At 39.2% G+C, this 22,273-nt stretch overlaps 1 protein-coding gene across 1 annotated transcript in view; it reads left to right on the plus strand.

Annotated features, from left to right (window-relative positions):
- The window catches only part of SEMA3D (semaphorin 3D), a 191,210-nt gene that overhangs the window by 50,780 nt on the left and 118,157 nt on the right, over positions 1-22,273 (plus strand). The window contains exon 3 of the mRNA XM_062179057.1: positions 10,823-11,014. Coding sequence (XP_062035041.1) covers positions 10,864-11,014 — 151 coding nt within the window. The 5' untranslated portion in view covers positions 10,823-10,863. The remainder of the gene's footprint in view (positions 1-10,822; positions 11,015-22,273) is intronic.

Here is a 22,273-nt window from a genome sequence, read left to right on the forward strand (position 1 = left end):
TTTGTAGATGAGGAAACTGGATGTAGAGAAATTAAGTGAATTCCCCCGGGGATAAAGCTGAACAACTGAAAACGGGGATTACAACCCTAACTGTGCTGTGGCCAGGGCCTGAGCTCCTCACCAGTAGGCTGCCCAGGCCCTGGAAGAATTTTATCTCATGGTAAAGTAAATTAGGTCAGTTATTGATGATTTTGAGATGATCTGAGCTGAATGTTGTGTTTTAAAATCTATTCCATGGTGCTTATTTCACTTCCAAGTCAACTTCAGTGGAAATATGATATTTTCTCTAAGAGAAAAAGATATACAAAATTAACTAATGGGAGAAGGTCTGTGAGTGGCTCTGTGCTTAAGTCAGGGACCCCCTGCTTATCCTAACTAGGTCACTGTTTAAAAGCAGAAAGCTTTGGAATGGCCATTTAGGTTCCATTGTTCAGATACAGCTGGAGATACAGGGATGAGATTAAACACAGCTTGGAAACTGGCACTAAGAGATAGGGCACTGCAGATAAGGTGGGTGAGGAGAGTGCAGGGGGAATTAGGCGGCCCAAATATTCAGCACATGGCTTCAACAGAACAATCTTGCAAACAAAGGAAAACATTTCCACAGGAATACCAGAAGGGTTTCTAGAGAAATGGCACTGCCCAATAAAGAAGCTGAAATTTCTCGTACTTTGTTAATAAAGCACAGTGTGGAACTTATTAAGCAGCTCCTTTGGGTAAAGCTGAATTAGTCCCTTTTTCTTATATTCTCTTAATACATATGAGAGTAATTTCTAAACTTACACATTTGTATTTAGGAGTATAATCAATATGGATAGAATGAGTTGGCTTGTTGCACCCTACTCATCCTATACATATACTTTTATTTATTTATTTATTTTTTTGGACAGGCAGAGTGGACAGTGAGAGAGAGAGACAGAGAGAAAGGTCTTCCTTTGCTGTTGGTTCACCCTCCAATGGCCGCCACGGCCAGCGCACCACGCTGATCCAAAGCCAGGAGCCAGGTGCTTCTCCTGGTCTCCCATGGGGTGCAGAGCCCAAGCACTTGGGCCATCCTCCACTGCACTCCCTGGCCACAGCAGAGAGCTGGCCTGGAAGAGGGGCAACCGGGACAGAATCTGGCACCCAGACCAGGACTAGAACCTGGTGTGCCAGCACCGCAAGGTGGAGGATTAGCCTATTGAGCCGCGGCACCGGCCCCTATACATACATTTCTACGTTGCATGTCTGGTATGTTGAATAACGCTTCTGAAAGAAAATGTGATAGAATCATGCTTTAAAGTATAATCTCTCCATATTAAAGTATATAATAGACAGTTTAAACCTGTATTATTTATTAAGCAGGGTTTCATAATTTTACAATAATGCTAATTAGAATTATATAATACATTGACATTTATTTTTAGTTTTATTAATTTCTAATTAACATTAAATGATACATACATTTTGTGGAGAATAAAACTCATGCTACATAAACTTGTAATATGCCAAGTTTATGATTTGAGTAATTATTAAAAATAGAAAGAATTTGTGTGCTTTTAATATTCTATATTAAGGCTAAGAAGATCTATTAAGAGACACAGTAGTTCTTTGAAGCTGTGGGAAAGACTGTCTCAAATCTTATGGATGCTATAAACATAATAACTTTGAAAACCATTATAAATAAGACTTGGCATCTGTACAGATCTGGAATTGCTTAACATGTGATTCAAGTATTTTTGTAACTTGTCAGAACCTAATTGAGTTTTAAGCTACTATCTAATTTTTCAGTGTCTTCACTTAAGTGATAATGCTTTCTTATTTTCTCAGTTCTCAGACAATAAACTAAAATTTATTTTTGAACTTGATATATACAAACATACATGTATGTATGTGTATTCAGACATATATATAAATTTTCTATGATTTCATACGAAATTATAGGATACTAATAATGAAGTTCGGTCAATGATGTTTTGTAACCTCGTATGAATTTCAAAATATATTTGATAATAGTTTCAATGTCAATAAAAATGTAATTGATAAATTGATCTTGCATAAAACATAGCTATTTTAAATATGCTTTTTTCTTGTTGGAAAGTTATCTTAATAACTATTTTGCATAATCCTATCCATATGCTCAGTCTGCAAACAATAAAGTATAAAATATATAAAGTTCTTAACTAACATAATTAGGCAGAAAAGAAAGCTGAAAGCAAAGAACACTGATAAAAGTTTGTGAAAGATCTTGATGCCACTTTTTTTTTCTTTTCAACTTTTATTTAATAAATATAAATTTCCAAAGTACAACTTTTGAATTATAGCAGCTTTTCCCCCATAACCTCCCTCCCACCCACAACCATCCCATCTCCCACTCCCTTTCCCATCCCATTCTTCATCATGATTCATTTTCAATTATCTTTATATACAGAAGATCAATTTAGTAAAGTAAAGATTTCAACAGACTGCACCCACAAAGGCACACAAAGTATAGGGTACTGTTTGAGTAGTAGTTTTACCATTAATTCTCATAGTACAACACATTAAGGGCAGAGATCCTACATGGGGAGCAGGTGCACAGTGACTCCCGTTGTTGATTTAACAATTGACACTCTTATTGATGACGCCAGTAATCACCTGAGGCTCTTGTCATGAGTTGCTAAGGTTATGGAAGCCTCTTGAGTTTGCCAACTCCAATCTTATTTAGACAAGGTCATAATCAAAGTGGAAGTTCTCTCCTCTTCAGAGAAAGGTACCTCCTTCTTTCCATGCCTGCGAAACTCTCATGGGATTTTAGCCATATTCGAATACCTTAAGGACTGATTCTGAGGCCAGAGTGCTGTTTAGGACTTTTGCCATTCTATGAGTCTGCTGTGTATCCGCTTCCCATGTTGGATCGTTCTCTCCTTTTTAATTCTATCAATTATTTGCAGACACTGTTCCCATCCATGCAATCCCCTTGACACTCAATCCCATCCCCCTGATCAACCATGAACCTAAACTGATCACTCCAACAAGTAAGATGGCATTGGCACATGCCACCTTGATGAGATTGAATTGGAATCCCCTGGCACATCTCTAGCTCTACCATTAGGAGTAAGCCTGAGTGAGCATGTGCCAAACTGTACATCTCCTCCCTCTCTTATTCCCACTCCCACATTCATTTATTTGAGAGGTAGAGTTACAGACAGTGAGAGAGAGACACACAGAGAGAGGTCTTCCATTTGCTGGTTCACTCCCCAAACGGCTGCAATGCCTGGAGCTGGGCCTATTTGAAGCCAGGAGCCAGGAACTTCTTCCGAGTCTCCCATACAGATGCAGGGGCAAGGACTTGGGCCATCTTCTACCTCTTTGCCAGGCCATGGCAGAGAGCTGGATCAGAAGAGGAGCAGTCGAGACTAGACCTGGCACCCATGTGCCAGCACCCCAGGCAGAGGATTAACCTATGCCACAGTGCCAGCCCCTTGATGCCACTTTTAAAAGTGAAGGCTAGGGGTGGAAGCAGAAAACATAATGCTGGTGTAATAGAAGGATGCATAATAAAAAATAATGTCATGATCCAATACAAAGGAAATATTGGATTGTAGAAATATATATTGCTGTCTGTTGTTTGGAATAAGCTATATTCTTTTTTTTTTTTTGACAGACAGAGTGGATAGTGAGAGAGAGAGACAGACAGAGAGAAAGGTCTTCCTTTGCTGTTGGTTCACCCTCCAATGGCCGCTGCGGCCGGCGCATCACGCTGATCCAAAGCCAGGAGCCAGGTGCTTCTCCTGGTCTCCCATGGGGTGCAGGGCCCAACCACTTGGGCCATCCTCCACTGCGCTCCTGGGCCGTAGCAGAGAGCTGGCCTGGAAGAGGGGCAACCGGGATAGAATCTGGCACCCCAACCGGGACTAGAACCCGGTGTGCCGGCGCCGCAAGGCAGAGGATTAGCCTGTTAAGCTACGGCGCCGGCCATATATTCTTTTTTTTTTTTTTAAAGATTTTATTTATTTGAGAGGTAGAGGTAGAGGTAAAGAGAGGGAGAGACAGAGAGAAAAGTCTTCCATCTGCTGTTTCACTCCCCAGTGGCCGCTACAGTGGGAGCTGAACTGATCCCAAACCAGGAGTCAGGAACTTCTTCCGGGTCTCCCACATCGGTGCAGAGGTCCAAGCACTTGGGCCATCTTCTACTGCTTTCCCAGGCCATAAGCAGAGAGCTGGATTGGAAGACGAGCAGTCAGGAAACAAACTGGTGCCCATATAGGATGCTGGTGCCTTAGGCAGAGGCTTAGCCTACTATGCCACAGTGCCAGCTCTGTAAACTGGTATGCTTACATTTCACAGAGTCCACAAGTTTGTGTCAGTTCCTTGTTTCCACTTTGGTGCTAATAGTCTTTCTGGCAAAGACAGTAGCAGAGACCTGATTCTATTCATAAACATCTCCAATCGGTATTACATATACTCACCAATGTATATGCCAGCTTGATTTTAAAGTTTTACGTGAAGTTGTTTTATTGGGAACTTAGGCAGCAAATTTGGCTGAAGCGGGCACTGTGGTAATATGTTAAAGTATTAGGAGATAGCTGTGCTGCTCTGAAAGACAAGTTTGTAGGTGAACAGTTGTATCTGCTGGTAGAGAGACCATGGGTCCCCTAAACTTGTTTGCAAATGGCATAATCTCTTACACTTTATTATTCAGAATCAGTTATTTAGGAAGAGTCAAATCCATTTATTGCCTACATTGACAGACATATTGGATAAATATTATAAAGTCTGCACAAACTTTTCTGGGCACATAGCTTCCAAACTAATAAAAAAAAAGTGGATCACAAGAAAGAAACTAAGATTTTGTGATCTTTGCAAAAGCATCACTTAGTTTTAATAGTAGTGATATTCATAAAAAATAAAAGGACTCAATTTATAGATAACCAACTGTTAATAAACACATATCAATAAGTAAACATTATGATTGCAATACTAAACACTGTGTTTCTTTCTCTGATCCCACAAGTTGGTAACTACCAGTTCTCTTCTTTAAATAGAAAATCGATATGCTATTTAGGTTAAGAAACATGATTGATAAAATCATTTACAGTACTTTTTTTAGTAAAAGTATTGATTATTTGAACAGTTTAGATGCTGAAAGTGCTTCATTTCTTTGAGATGTCCATGCAACTTAAACATCGTTTTACGGTTACTTTCATGCTCAAGTAAAAAAAAAAAAAAAGCAACTCATTATATTAAGTCTAAGGGGTTGCACATGTATACTGTGAGATCCCACTGTTGGGTTATTTTCTATTGAATTCATTAGGTGTAAAGTCCCCCAAAATTGACTTACCTGAAAGTACATGGCTAAAAGCACAGAAACTCATGTGCAAAAAAAAAAAAAAAAAAAAAAAAGAAAAGAAATTTAACAGTGCTGCCTTGTTGAGGAGATATTTATATAACAGTATAGTTTCAGTGTGTTTTAAAATGTAAGTATCATATTTAAACCACTCAAAATAGAAATATAATTACTGTAAATGATCTCTACTCACAAAGGCTGGAGCTCAGCTCTCCTCCACCTGATCCTGTGCACGAGGAAACATCACTATTGCTGGAAAGATTGTAGGAAATAGATTAACATTTAATCAAATGTAAGGCTTTTCATAATCTCTGAAAAGTCAGATGATCTTCCAGACTATGCTGGAATCTATCAGTTGACAGGGAATCTAGGACATTTGGAGCAGTGAAGTCGATTACTAGACAATGAAAGTCTCCATTACTAAGAGTGCTATGAACTTGAACTGAACTGCTGACTATGCTATAGAAGTGAGAAATTGTGAATATTAGAAAATTAGCAAATGGAACATTTGAAAAGATGAGACAAAATAAATTTAAATTAAAGTTCTAGCATTGCAAGTTTCATTCCCCTGGACTTTCTTACATACCACTTGCATCCGCTTTGATATTTTTGCATTTGATCAATGGATTCCGTTAACAGCCCTCGGCAACCACAGTCTCCCTTTAGTTTGTCTGTATTACTTTGATTCTCACATTTCTTCTATAATTGCCGTTTGGTTCCTCATCCACAGCTATCCCATGAAGTAATTGTACCAATAATTGATCTGTGTTGTGCAACCTATAGAAAATCTATCTATTTCAACAGTAGCTCAAGTATCTAAGCTGCAATTTGACCAAAGTGAGGTCTGCAATTATTGCTTTGAATCTGTGTGTGGTCATAGCACCTTGTGTCTCCTGAATTGGGCAGAAAGTTTTCAGGTGACCTCATGTACACACTGAGCTATGAAGAACAAATATAACTTTATAAACTTAATCAAAGATTCTTTTTCCTTCCTTCACCTTACTTATCTCCAAACACACACCTAAGAGGTGTTCTAGGTTTTCATGTGTGAAGACTTAATTGTGTACAAGTATTTTCACTTTTGATCCATGCATAGAAGCTAGTTTTTCCACTTTTTAACAGCACATTGTCCTGCCTTGATGAGTATTGGAACAAATAGAAATAAAAAGGCAAATCAATGAAGTAGTCCATATATAGAACAGTATATCTCTTGCTCCTCAAATACATTTTTTGACAGTTGCCATCCGTCTAATAAGCTCTGGACTCTATAGTTTCCTTAGGGAAAAGGCACAAGGCCTCCTTGAGTGTTAGGTTATGCATTGGATCTCTGATTTAGTGGAACAGTGTGTAAAAGCCTCTCATAATCAGAACACTCCCTATTGGCTCCACATCTGAGGATCCCCAAGAGTGCTGTTTGTCCCAAAGAACATCTGGAATAGATTACACGCGGTTAATTGGCTCCAGGTCGAGCTTGTTACAGACAGTAGCATGCAGTATAACCTGTGCAGTTCCCCAGATCCACCCACTTTGGGTTAAATCACACCTACTTTTGTCCCTAATTCCTCCCAGATGCAGGACACATTCTCATGTAAGCACATACAAAACATACACACATGCACTGGAAGATAGCAAACTGGCAATAGATTAGTGGAGAGGTTGTTGGCAAGACATTTAACCCAATAAATTTTCTCAATTAAAAGATTAACTATTGAATTCAAAAGATTGTTGGAAAGAAAAACAGACTCGGGAGCAGCAGATTGTAGAGAGTGAATGTTTTATAGTCCCAAAGTCAGGATTTTGTTTTTGAAGTTGTACCAGTTTCAGGACTTTTGCTTTATTTCGTTTCGTCCCATCGGTATATGTTTCAGCACGTGTAGCCACTTATCAGAATGTCATGGTGGTAAAGAAAGCAGTACTTTGATTTTTAAATTACTTAACAATATTAATGAGTTGGGTTACAAGGAACAGTATGACTACTGTTCATGGAAAATGAAAACATCAATCTTTTTAACTTACGGTGTTAGAGGCATAGGGCATGTCCTAGCGATTAATGACCAGTTGGAGGAGTAGATATCTCAATACATAGCCAAGGGCCATTAACCCCAACTAGTCATTAATTTCCAGGAAATGTCCTGTACTGAGGTCATTATTGCTAATAAAATGCACACATGGAAAGTTCCCTCTCTTTTTGCGTATGCATGTAAACATGCATTCACATTACATGCGTTGTTACTTGTCATGAAAAAATAGTTTTTCAGATGTTCAGAAGCTCAGGAAAAGCTAAAGCCTAATGAGAAATTTAACATACTCATTGTCTACATTTAGTTTGCCTGTCACTTCTTCCGGAGGGTGTAGGGAGGAGGGAGAATGCATGTTTGCATAGTGAGGCTGTGGTTTTGCCTCAGTCAGATAGCAGAGTCTACTAACACGTGGGTGTAGGAGAAAGTCAAAGCAACAGGAAAGCGGGTTAGAAGAGCACTGGTGAAAGTGAACGGCATCAGCATCATGGCGGCAGTACCATCCGGTGCCAGCGGTAGTACACGGCGACGTGCTGCTGGAATCCTGAGAGTACTGGTCCCAGGGCTGGCAGGGGGAGCACTGGAGTCAGCTCAGGTGGCCTTTTGGTGTCCCCTGTTCTCCCTTCCCTCACCCTCCCCTGGATTACGCGGATCCTGCCTCGCCTTCTCTTCCCTCTCTGTATAGCCTCTGAGTGTCCTGCTGCTGGCCGGGCTCTCCTGCAGGCCTTGGCCGGTGCTTTATGGAACTCTCTGTTCTTGCCTTTCTTCTGTGTCCCCCAGGAAGCTATCCCTGCCCTGTTCAATGGAGACGGTGCCTTTTAAACCATCTTCTACTGCACCTCATAGATGCCTTGATTTTAGAATTATTTTAAGGTACTTAATTATATAGAATCAACAACTCCTTTCAGAAAAGAATCTTTCTTTTTACTTACCTTAATAAATGGTTGGAGATTGGCTATGGTATTAATGACTAATAAGAATATATAAAAATGTGTACATGTGACTATATATTTAAATATATAATTGCAAGTTATGTAAATAATTATATCTATAAGTAAATACAGAAATATAATCCTGCAAGCCTTTAAGGAGAATCTGTAAGTCAATAAATACAATTTTTACTGGTATAAGTGAGGAACAAAGTTGCAAAATGCATTTCTTAATTCAGGTGTAATCAATTTCCTTTTCTGTAGACCAGTTCATGCTTCCTTTCATTCAATAACATTGACATGGTTTCTTAGTGCATTTGACATAATATAATTCTTTATATTTTAGACTTTTATATATGTTAGTTAAGGACTTTATGTTTTATATTAAAATATATACAACTAAAATATTCAAAAAACAACTAAAATATTCATAAAAGAATGCTGCTAGTATAGATCTTTTGGGCCAGAGGCATTCCTGTTGTTCCCCAAATTATACCTAATGAGATAAAATGTTCAAGGAATGTCAAGTAAATATGAATGAAATATGTGGAATGTTAAATAAAAATATTCTTAAATGACTAAGTCAACTTTGTTACTTGCACATAGAGTAATCTTCTATAAGAGTTATTCAAAGAATAGTTCACATACAAAAACAATGTGGTGCAAGAATTATTCACACACAAAAAATAAGGTGGTACTTCCTTAGGTGTCTTGGAAGAGAGTGAAAGTAATTGAGAATTTATAATTTATTAAACATTCATGTTCAACATTCTATGAAGAAATTTAACAACAAATTTGAAGTCTGTCCTTAATTACTTATATGATAAGCATGAACATATATTAATACTCCTCAAAATGTGATCTTTCTTATCTTAACTTTTGAGATGCGTAACTGGAACTTCGATATTCAAATTCTGTGAGATAGTTTAGTAAAGTGAAGAGTTGGTCTCCTTTAAGAAAATTTACCTATTATTTGACCTTAAAAAATCCTAAGCATAAAATATTTATTTTAAATATTAAGTCATTAACACATTATGTAAACGTCCAATACATTCTTATTATGATTATAGCTAGCACCAAGGAACATAAAAATTACTTAGACAACTCCCAAAGCTGGCACTGGAACCTCTGGCAGCCAGTGCAGCCAGATCCTTTCTATGTGCTCTTTCCTGGAAAGACAGCAGTCGCTCAATGGAGAAGGAAAAGAAGCTGAAGACGCCATCAGGAGTTGAAGTCCACTGGAGTTTATCGCAAGGAAAAGCCCTCAAAGACAGGTGTTAGGAAGCAGACTCTAGCTAAAGTCCATCCACTGTCACTGGGCTCCATCTCTTGCTTCTCATGGGATCTTGGGAGAACTATTTAACGCTGGATCTTGGTTTTCTCATCTGTGAAGTGAGGAAAATGACTGCTGACCCTTCATGGCTGCCATTAGCATTAACACATTTAACCAGTAAATAGTACCTTAAAAACAAACCATCTAGAACATATAATATTCAATAAATATGACTTCTACTTTGTGATATAGTCTTAGTTTGAAATACTCACTTGCTTTTTGCCATGTTTTCAGAGATAACCAAGTCAGCCTATTTCTGCATCCTGGTCAGTAACCACCTTTACCTCTTAGACATGCCTCTCATGTGTAGTTTGCTTTTCTAGTCAGTGCTGCCCTGGGTGAAGTAGAAGAGGGTACAGATCAGATTCTGTTGTTACTTGCCTAACATTTACCTGTACTGGTGGCCCTGATCTTACCCACTTTCTCCAATTTGATTGAACTTTTAAAATGTCTTCTCTGGTCGGAGTCAAGAACACACTCAAAACAAAGCTCTTGTGAGATTGTGCTTGCTTGGCATGTCTTCATCTGCGCATGAGGAGGAGTGAGCTCAGGCTCCTGTTGCCTTTTCTGATCAGTTTATCGGGCTGTGGAGAAGATGGTTCCTCAGCTGTTGGAATTAAATACAAAAATAAAAAGACTTTAAAAAACACTTTAACCAAATAGTTTAATCCAATAGTTAATTAACAAAATAGTTGACTTTCTAGTAGTACATTCATTTCTTTCTTTTTTTTTTTAAGATTTATTTTATTTATTTGATAGAGTTACAAAGAGAGGTAGAGCCAGATAGAGAGAGGTCCTTCATCCGCTGGTTCACTCCCCAAATGGCCGCAATGGCCAGAGCTGAGCTGATCTGAAGCCAGGAGCCAGGAGCTTCCTCTGGGTCTCCCATGCAGGTACAGGGGCCCGAGGACTTGGGCCATGTTCCACTGCTTTCCCAGGCCATAGCAGAGAGCTTGATCAGAAGTGGAGCAGCTGGGACTCAAACCAGCGCCCATATGGGATGCCGAGAGTGTAGACCACGGCTTTAACCCACTGTACACAGCACCAGCCCCATGGTACATTCATTTCTACTGAGTAAAGCCAGTCTTGAAATTTATTACTCAGCTCCAGTTCATTTTCTTTGCAGCAGTTCCCTAAGAGCAAAACAAATCCACATGTATTCAGAAAACTATAATAATAATAGTCTAGGAAAATGGGATGACTGCTATCTGAATACTTCTCTTCTTGTTTTTAGATTAAATTAACACTATCAGAAAAGAGAGCCTTATTTTCATCATGAATGCTAATAAAGATGAGAGATTCAAGTTCGGAAGCCAGGATTTTCACCTTTTTCACACTTTGATGATGCTAACCATGACCATGCTGTTTCTTCCTGTCATTGGGACTTCTAAGCAAAATATTCCACGGCTCAAGCTAACCTACAAAGGTAAGCATGTGACTATTTTTACATTGTGTATTATGATTTCTGAATGTCCTTTTCAATCAGTGCATCTATTTTATTTAGAAATCATATTGACTTTGGTGATATGTTTATAGTATTGGCATCAGTTAATAAAATATTATAAAATACGAAGCCCAGTTATTTATCTTAGTGAGGAAAAATGGTGCTGAAACTATTCAAGTACACTTTTCAGCCCAATATTTAAAATGATCAATTTAATCTTCAAGCTGTCATTGGTATTCACTTAAAACAAGTAAGTCCCCAGTGAAAGTTTTTAAAACTAATTCTGTATAACATACTAATTAATTGTCAGAGGTGATTTTAAATAATGAAATATCTATGAAGATTAGCACACCTAGGAGAGCTTTACCATCAAAAGAATATACATGTTTTATAACAGAAAAAACGGCTCAAATAGAAACAGATTAAAAACATTATTTAATAAATGAAACATGTGAAGCTAATTGTTTTTAAATATTAATATTATGTGATAAACTGTATATTATAATATAATGTATTATTATAAATCATAATATTATGTAATTATAAGAATTGTAGTTAATCATCTTGTGTATGTGTGCATAGCTTATTTTTTTCCAAGTGTGAGATCCTCTGGGCCATTTTCTATCTCAAACATCAATAGTAAAAGCTGCTAGGATATTCACTGTTACAGCAAGTGAAGTTAGCACATTATAACTTCTGCACATTTGCTTAGTGTAAGTTATATGTATATGTCCTTTAAATTAGAATTATATTTATTGGTAATTTAAGATGAGATTTTTTAGGCAGGAACATTGATCTCATTATGAAATATGATTCATTGTTATTTAGTTTAATCAAGAACTAAAACTTATATGTGAGTATCATCCATTTCTTAACCACAGTCATAGTCAACTTTGAATCAATCCCCTAACATTCTTCAGGCCTGAAGTAAATGTTAACATCTGTAGTTAGGGATAGGTTGGGGATTTAAAAAAAAGCCTTTAACCTTGCCACACAAACTAGGGCTGGATTATACTTTGTGCCATAAACAACTACAACTGGATAAAGTACATGAAGCAACTGTCTGTAGATGCTGAGCAGTGGACAGCAGGAATCAGAAAAAGAACCTACCAGGAGGTGAAGCTCAGAAAGTCGTGGGCAGCTCACCAATTCCTCTGCCCCCAAGCTTTCTGAGCCCGAGTTGTACATTCAATGGCCAGGAAATTTTAGATCTTGTTTTAAAATTTTTGCCTGCTACCTCAATTTTCCATTAATTACCTTACAGAATGGTTCTTGACTTTGTCAGAATTCACTGAGAAATCAATGCATAAATCCATAATTTTGTATACGTACATGTCTGTATTTGTGAAGTACAGTGTCTCAAGCAAAGGCTTCCTGGCTGGGGGACTCATGACACCTGTTCAATTGGACTCATCCATTACCATGTGTGTTGTCTCAATCCAGTAGTTGTGAAGACAGTAGTCAGTGATGTAGCAGTAAAGATAGCAGATTCTGAAACCTAACTGCCAATGTCATCATTGCTGCTATTAGTTGTGAGATATTTGGATCTTTATTTATTTTCTGTGCTGCAGCTTTCTTATTGACTACAGAGAATGTGGTAATATAACATGGTAATATAACAGTCACATACCTTCATGTGTTTAAGCTTGTTGCAAAGGTGTGTCAGTCCATGTAAAGGACCTAAAATAGTGTTGGCAGAGTTAAGCATTCAGTAAACACTGGCAATTCTTGTTTTGTGTGAAATGTGTTATCTTGCTGGACGATAGTGGTTATTCCTAGACCAAAGGTTTCCCTATGTAAACAAGTTTGAGAAATATTATACAGTCCCCTCTTCGAGATTTACAACGTGTGTTAAAATTACTCCTGTACATTCCCTGTGCATTTTCTACTGGAGTTTCTCTCCTTCAGGCAAAAACTGCCCACAGTCTGAATTTATTGAGGACACTTCGAAGTATTTTTCCCATTGTGGTCATTTAGTATTTAGCGCTGGTCTTTGTGGTTAACCACCCCTTGCAGTTAACAAGATCATTGCTGACCTTGATCAGAGCGTGCTGTTTGTGAGCGGGAGTAACCCTCAGGATAGGTTAAAAGGAGCCATAAAGTCATTCAGGATTGCAATCTGGAAGTTTTTTGGTGTGGTATCAATGGAGAAGAAGATAGCCTGCGCTGCGCACGGCCTCTGAAGAAGTCTTGTCAATCTTGCAGCAAGAATCCCCACAAGGGGCCGGCGCCATGGCTCACTTGGTTAATCCTCTGCCTGCAGCACCAGCATCCCATATGGGCGCCGGGTTCTAGTCCTGGTTGCTCCTCTTCCAGTCTAGCTCTCTCCTATGACCCGGGAGGGCAGTGGAGGATGGCCCAAGTGTTTGGGCCCTGCACCTGCATGGGAGACTAGGAAGAAGCACCTGGCTCCTAGCTTAGGATCGACACAGCACTGTCCGTGACGGCCATTTGGGGAGTGAACCAATGGAAGGAAGACCTTTCTGTTTCTCTCTCTCTCACTGTTTATAACTCTACCTGTCCAAAAAAAAAAGAATCCCCACAAAATATGTTTTGCTTGTAGGATGCCTTGTTTTGGGTAGGGGAGGGATGTGCCATGTTTGAATGGAATCCCATGGCTTCCCAGACGTATATTTTGTTAATATATGTTCCTGCAGTTAGGCCTGCATAGGTGTAAGAGTTTGAGGATTTTTTTTTTTTTTTTTGAGTGTGGGTCCTCAGCTGTCAACAGCTGACAATCATTTGTGAATGCCTGTTAGGTAGTGGGGATATCAGCAAGCAGAAAAGCAAAACATTCTGTGTTATCCTGGTGGAGCAAACCAGACCATAATACATCAGTTATTTGGCAAAGCAGAAGGTGATACGGATGGACTGTGGAGGGGGAGGAAAGGAACATGGAGATAGAGTGGCAGGTGCAGAGTAGTCAACCTCAGTGATATGAAGAGGAAGTGATAGTTCACAAATCCGGAAAGTGACTGCTCTGGCATGTCATACAGATGTCTGGAGTAGTCACGCAGGAAGAATGCCACAAGTGACGGCCCTATGGTAAGAGGGTGTCTGGGCGTTCAAGGATCCTCAAGGAGACGAGCCGGCTACGGATCAGTGGGATGGCTGGAAGGGGAAGACAGATCAAATAGAGAATTAACAGAATGGTGGAGGGATTAGATCTACTGCTGGCCATTGCTGAAACATTGACATTTCGTCTGAGTATTAGGGAGTGGACGAGAGAGTGTTGGGCAAGGCCGTATGTGATCTGACTCTTATTGTAGAAGGATTACTCTGATTTCTGTTGACAATACACTGAATGAGGATGGGGCAGTCAGAGAAATAGGGAGCCACACTGGAGGCTGTTGGAACATTCCGGGTGAGCCCATGTAGTAGCAGTGGGGGAGAGAGAAGAGGGTGTAAATGGAAGGAGAGAGGGAAGACAAATACGATTCCATGAGGTTTTGGTCTGAATATGGAGTTACTGTTAATTAAAGTAGTAGGTTTTGTGGGAGATTAAGTGGACGTACTTAGTTTGAGAAGGCTGTTAGTTATCTAAGTGAGCTGCCATGCAGGTGTTGAGTCTAAGTCTGACATTCACAGAGACCTCAGCTGGGGATATGAATTTGGCTGTTATCAAATAGAAAAGTGTAATCCACGAGATTCTGAAATAAGGAAAGGATGTAGAAGAATTCAAAGGGCTGGACTCTAAGATGCTGTCAATTCAGGAAAGCAGAGAAAGGATGAATGTGTGCAAACTGAAATGAAAAATAGTGCCTAGGTATATAGGAGACAAATTGGGAGTTGTAGTGAAGAAGAAAAAAATGAGGGATGTGCAGGGAGGCAATGGATGATGAGCAGTTTCAAAGTCAGCTAATAGGATGAGTGAGAGAGCTAAACATCCCCTTAATTTTAACAACAAAGGGGTTATTGTTGACCTTGGTAAGAACAGTGTCTGACTGTGGGAGCTAAAGCCCAATTAGGATAGGTTCTTGAGAATCTGCAACTGGAGACAGTGACTGTAGATAATTCTTTCAAGGATTTTCCTTACTAGAGACATGGGCCATGTCAGGAGGGATGATGATATTAAGAGGCTTTTTTAAAAAATGGGAGAAGTAACACCATATTTAGTATTTACTTGTTATTTTCAAAATTTTATTTATTTCAGTGGCAGAGAGATAGAGAGCAACCCCCCCCCCCCCAATATGCTGCTTCACCCCCTCCCAAATATCCACAGTGGAAAGAGGCTGAAGCCTAAGAGTGAGGCACTCAATGCAGGTCTTCCACATGGGTGGCAAGGATCCATCATCAAAGCCTCCCATCATCTGCAATAGCAGGAAGCTGGAATTAGAAGCTGGATCTAGCTGGGATTGAACCCAGGCAATGCATGCGGGACTCAGACATCCTAACCAGCGTCTTAACCACTAGGCAACACAGCTGCCTGTTAACAACATACTTATATGCAGTTGAAATAATCCTGGAGAGGAATAGTTGATGATTCAGGAGAAGTGTGTCATAGTCTATGCCTTGTGGAAGAAGGTACTGATGTAGTGTTGTTTCCCAGTCACAGAATTTTTGTTTACATCTTAACGCAAATGGCTAATTTTGCACAATCAACTATGTTTCTTCATTATCAGTGGCAGCTACTATCTAGATAGAGAATTTAAATAGATGAAAAAATGTGTCCACAGAGGAATGTGTCCATGCATGGTGTAGTGACGTGGACTGTCATCACTGTGGGTTTGAAGATTGATATATTCAGATTTATGCACAAAACTCTAAAAATATTTTCAGAATAACCCTAGGGTTATCTACTTTAGTAGACAATTTTTTTTAAAGATTTATTTTATTTATTTGAAAGAGAGTTACAGAGAGAGGTCTTCCATCAGCTGGTTCACTCCCCAGATGGCCGCAACAGCCGGAGCTGCACCGACCCGAAGCCAGTAACCAGGAGCTTCTTCTGAGTCTCCCACATGGGTGCAGGGGCCCAAGGACTTGGGCCATCTTCTACTGCTTTCCCAGGCCATAGCAGAAAGCTGGATCAGAAGAGGAGCAGCTGAGACAAGAACCGGTGCCCATATGGGATGCTGGCGCTTCAGGCCAGGGCATTAACCCACTGTGCCACAGCGCCGGCCCCAGTAGATAATTTTTAAAGCTGCAGACTGGATCTAAGTTTAGTGCTTTTCAGTTCAGTAGCTTTTGTGCCAAAACTTACCTGTATCCAACCCTATCTTTTAATAATCATTAAACACTATTTGCAGTTATACATGCAGCACTGTTCTCAACATTAGTGGTCTGTGGAGGGTCACAGAGAGGTGGGAGTTCCATAGGAATTATAAGGTAATACACGATATAGCGTTGCTGCACAGTGTCATACAAGACACCTTCCTGGCATTATGACAAGTTCACATCATGTGTGCAGGCTTCACTGAGTTGTTCCTTGGAGGGTGACAGAGCTGGGACAGAGACTCTTCAGTTGTGTCTTTGGGTATGCATAGATGTTGAGGGAACTTCAGGGCCCACTCCGCTATGTTTTTGTTGAAGAAGTTCTCTTTGAATGGATCTTCCAGCATATGTGATTGGTTTACTGGTGTATAAATTATTGTGGAGATTTTTATGTACAAATGTTCATCTTAGAACTTCGCTTCCCTAAAATCTGACTCAAATTCCCTGAATCTTACAAAGGAATTTTCACAGTAAGGATCTTTTAGTACATGTGTATAAATATAATAAAAGGGTAGTTTTAAATAGAATGTTATTGGGTCTTTTTTAACAGACAGTTTGACAAATACCTCCTTGGCTTCTTAAGAACTGGTAATATACAGTTTGTAAGAGTTCTTTAAACATGCCGCTTTAATGCTATTAATCAAAAAGGCATAAATTAGGACTGAAGTGCTTTTTACTTATAGTGAAAGGTACTCATGAGAAGGTTTATTTGACTAAAGCCCCAGTGAGTCGCACACGGTCTAGAAAATGAGATGAATACTTCCGTAATCCCAATGGAGTAGTGAAGTGGAAGGAGCAACAGCAGTGACCTTGTCTGTTGGTATATTCAGTGGAAATATAAGTAGAGCTCTTTAGGAAAAGATTCTTATTTTTCTAACTAGTGCTTTATATTAAAATATAAAATATGGCTGCAATGGGTAATGAGGCTTCGAATTAAAAGGCCTAGGTAGTTTTTAGGTCCTTCTTGGACATTCGGTGTCTGTGCACTGTTAGAACAACTACATGTCTTTACCATTTCTGAGGCTGTTTTTTCACATGGAAATTAGGTTCTTCTGGAGGATCAAATGAAACAATAAACAGGAAAGCTCATCAGATGTTATGCTTCTCAAATTAGATGTGGTACACTTCATAGAGATTACAAATATATATTAATATATAATGTTAATTTATAATAAATATTATATATTATATAAAGCTCAGGAGAGTTTTGTCTCCTTATATCCCCTCCTCCACACAGAAGCACATGGGAGTCACAGCAGGAACTCTTCCGACCACACAGTATTGGAGCCACAGTTGGGTCACCAAATGACACATTAACATCTCTAAATTTATATATATGTTACATATAATATATATAACAAATATATCAAAATAAGATATAAAGAAAATGTAAGGTCTTTAAATACATAATTGTGAGTATAATTATTGCTGCTGTGGGTAGTAGGGAAGATACTTGAGATGAGTCTCCCTCCTGACATCTGCTTTCTCAAAGCCCGCCAGGGGAATGCGTTTCCCCCTTCATATGAGGAAACCGAGGAGGAAAAGTTCGTGTGCCGTTGGTTTAAACTGAACCAGTCGTTTATCACTTTTGGCACTGAAGCAGTAAATTCACTAGGGGTGTACAGATTTGACCAATTTAGGATTGTAAAGGAAAAAATAAGTTGTGTACATTAACACATGCCATGATTTAGAGTTTAAGAGAGAGTGCACTGTGAGGAGGAGGGAAAGAATCCAGCTGGGGATACCGGTACCGCAGTGTTCTTTGCCTCTCTACTCCAACTGTGGCTCCACAATCAATAACATCAGCAGAATCTGAGAACTCGCTAGACATGCAGAATCTCAGGCCTGCTCTGTGACTTCTAAATGAGAATCTGGGTCTTAACCAGGATCCTGTCTGGTTTGAATGCAAGTAAAATCCCGAGATGCAAAGCTCAGGAGAGTTTTGTCTCCTTATATCCCCTCCTCCACACAGAAGCACATGGGAGTTACAGCAGGAACTCTTCCGACCACACAGTATTGGAGCCACAGTTGGGTCACCAAATGACACATTAACATCTCTAAATTGTTGATAAGCCTTTGATAAACCCTGCTTTAGATTGAAGGTGGATAAGTCAAGGCAGACAAGAATCACTGGTTGGAGAAATCTTGAATTAAATGTTTATTAGATTTACTGTGTGCAAGAAATGGTGCTGAAATATAGCAATGATTTACACATTCATATCTGCAATGGCTTCTAGTCTTTAAATGGAATGAAAGAAGTACACAAAAGAACTACAAAAAGAGTAGTGCCATTGTGTAAATCAAAGCAAATGTTTCAAAGACTCTAGAGAAAGTTGGGTGTGAAATTGAGCTTGGAACATTGGAGGAAGCTTAACATTTTTGAATGAAGTAGTAGTTGGCATTGGAAGATTTTGATCATGAGATTGACCTAATTTAATTGTGCTTAGGAGAAAGATGGAATAGGCAGCATCACGGGGTAGAGATCGGGGAGGGAGGAGGCAACAGAGCAATGTGATTTATGAGTTACAGTAATCTAGAAAACTAGTGAACAGATCTTAGCCTGGCTGGCAAGACGAATAAATACTTGAAGAGGGGGTACAGAAAAATGTACACAATGGACTCCTTGAGGCTTTACATTTTGCAGAATGTTGATGTGAGGGAAATGAAATAGACTTAGAGGGAGCACTTATTTAAATTTGAGAAAGAAGCATAAGAGAATAAGGAAGAGAAACGAAAAATGAATATTACACGTTGAGCCTGGGTTCTGGGTCATTTCACTGAAGTCATTACACTCAGTATAATGAGATGGTTCAGAGAAATGAACGTATCTAACAGCTACTGGAAATTCTGAACTGAGACTTAACAGAGACAATGGGAGTTTAGGTGTTTAATTTGGAGTCATCAACAGACAACTTAATTTTAGGAGAGTTGAAGTATAAATTGTAAGCATTAACTCATTGCTTATAAACTATAAATATCTCTTGAGGAGAACAATATTCTATGATGGTATTTTTTCATTCTCCTTCTTGCAAGTATTTGTGCAAATTCTGATAGAAATGCTGTGCACACCAACACCAGGAATATACTCCTTGTGCCAGTGACTAGAGGAGCCTCAGCCAGAGAAAACCTAGAGAAAAGCCTTACAGATGATTGACATCTGTTTGTCCTGAATGCAAAGCCAGCTGAAATATTCCTGAATCAATGGAAATTAAATTTCAGATCAAATGTCACAATAAGTGGCTAGCATAATAAATGGAAAACAAAAATAAGCAAAATATATTTCAGAAAACTATTTTAAATTTCATAATAGTAAAAGTGATGACGTGATTTGACCAACTTCCAGGAAAAACAGAGGCTTAGGCATATGGAAGGCATGAGACACCCAGCTGTGACCAAAGCCTCGCATATGCATCTTTACATTATTTTTAGGCAGACATCTACTTAACTTTGGTACAATATGTTAATTTTGAAGTGTTATTGTCATAAAATAATGTTTTCCTTTAAATTACAAGTCTTCGCTCTCTATGTATGTAGTGATGTTAGCTTGAGGAATAAATTGCTCTTGTCTTGTTTTTTAGGATCAGTAGTAGACATTATATTAAGCTATGACATTCTGTAATTTTAAAAAATTAAATTAGCATACTTGATTGATACAACTCCTCATTTATTTGTGACATAGTTTTTAATTTTAAACATTCCTTGTGGCTAGGGCTATGGCTTAGCAAGTAAAGTCTCTGCCTGCGATGCTGGCATCCCATATGGGAGCCGGTTTGAACCTGGGCTGCTCCACTTCAATCTAGCTCCCTGCTAATGGACTGGGGAGGCAGTGGAAGACTACTCAAGTGCCTGGGCCCTTGTCCCCCATGAGGGAGACCTGAGTGGAGTTCCTGACTCCCGGCTTCCACTTGACCCAGCCCTGGCTGTTATAACCATCCAGGGAGTGAACCAATAGATTGCATCTCCCTCTCTCACTCTGTAACTCTGAATTTCAAATAAATAAGTCATTTTTAAAAATAAATTCCTTGGCATTTGAAAACACAGAAATTCCAAATGCTTGTGGAGAATTATGAAATAATCATTTCAGGGCCAGTGTTGTATCACAGTGGCTTAAGCTGCCTGCAGTGCAGCATCACGTATAGTGCAGGTTCGAGTCTCAGCTGCTCAGCTTGTGACCCAGCTCTCTGCTAATGCATCTGGCAAAGCAGAGGATGAAGGCAAGTACTTGGGCTCCTGCCACCCACAAGGGAAACCAGAATGGAGTTTTGGCCCAGCTCTGACTGTTGTGGCTGTTTGGGGAGTGAGCCAGTGGATGGAAAATCACTTTCTCTCTGTCCTTCCTCTCTGTCACTCTGCCTTTCAAGTACATAAAATAAATCTTTTAAAAAAACCTTTAAAAATGACTTCAATAATGTTTTTAAAAACAGTAATAAAGGAGAAAGAAAATAATCATCAAAGTATTATCAGTCTTGCTCAGTTTATCCTCTCAACTACTTCGGAGGAAGCTTGCTGAATCATGACATTGCTCTTTGGGAAATGTTTGAGGTATTTGTAGTGAGTGCTAACCTTCTTAATAGGTCGATACAAAAAAAATCAATCATAGCAAAGCTTTTGAGAACTTAAAAAGAAACTTTTTTTTTCTGAAAGTCTGAATTTTAAAGGACCCATGATTATAAATTTTGATGCTCACATGTGATAAATTATTTAAACCATCCTTTATTGAAAGCCATCCAAATAAGAACAAACCTGTGATTTGAAAGTGTGAATGTAAGCGAAAGAGAGACAGCATAAGATTGCTGTATTCCTACTTTGCATCCTGGTCCTGGCAAGAACATGGATCCAATGACCCCAAATTCTTTGTTTCTAGTTTATATATCCCTGTCATCTGACTTATTATTGTCACAGATAGTGTTGAGCCTAAGACCTAGTGAACAGAAGGATCCCCAACATTCCATTGCAGAAGAGCACATGGGAATTTTCTCCTTGTTCTCTCTGACGTGGACTTGCATTTGCCAGAGAAAGGTTAGAACTGTATTCCACCCAGGAAAACACAGTGGCAGTAAACTCTGCAGGTGTAATTTTGAAGTGGTCTTTTGTAGGGATATTAGATCCACTGATGTTCTTCCTTTATTTGCTTTGCATGGTTTGCAAGGCTAGTTATGAGCGCTGCATTTACAAGAGAGGATAACTGACATTTTCGTGTAGGTAGAGGTGACCTGTGTTAATAACCGAGATCTTTTCACATTCTCTCGTGCCTCAGAAAACCTGCTGGAAGTCAGGAGAGCGAGTTGAGATGGCTCAGTTTCCCTAAGATGAAATTCAAGGAAGAATCCATGCCTTCCTTGCTTGGACCAGTAGTTGGGGAAACAAACACAAGTCCAGATAGAGCCAAAGGGACTCTGGGAGCCACAACATTAGGGACAGATTTTTATTTTTGAATCAGCAGGGCTTGTTCTCTTTGCACAATTCATGACACAGACTGAGAGTAAGGTTTTTACTGGGAATGGCTTGGTAGCCAAAATACTTCTGGAAACTATGGGAAGAAGCTTTGGAGCAACTCTACTGAAGGAATCTGAACGAAACCAATCAGCCTGAGCAGCCATGGAGAGAGAGTGAATTTAAGGAGAAAGCAGGAATAGAAGAGAGAATGAAAGGCTTAATGGCAGACCTCTTCACTCGGGCGGCTTTGAGAGAGCACTCTGGAGCTCTGACCACGTCTAAGGATCCTCAGAGAGCCTTACTGATGGAGCTGCTGTTTCCCTAAGGAAGAAGGGGGATGGGTGAGGCAAGAATGTTTGCTTAGATGCCGGGAAAAGGTGACTGGATTTGCACGTGTGATTCTGTTTTTAATGGGAAACTTTCTCTAGTAAGAAGCTCTTCCTAGACTGGAATGGACTGGAATTCAACTTTCTCCAAAACAGGTTTTCTTTTACCCTATGCATTTCTGCATTCAATACTTTGATTTTGTTATTAAAATTATTTCTTCTTCAAAGGATGTGGAAACCTTTTTTTTTTTTAAGCTGCATAGTCTTC

The sequence above is a fragment of the Lepus europaeus genome, chromosome 20 (genome assembly GCF_033115175.1).
Source record: "Lepus europaeus isolate LE1 chromosome 20, mLepTim1.pri, whole genome shotgun sequence".
Lineage (NCBI taxonomy): Eukaryota > Metazoa > Chordata > Mammalia > Lagomorpha > Leporidae > Lepus > Lepus europaeus.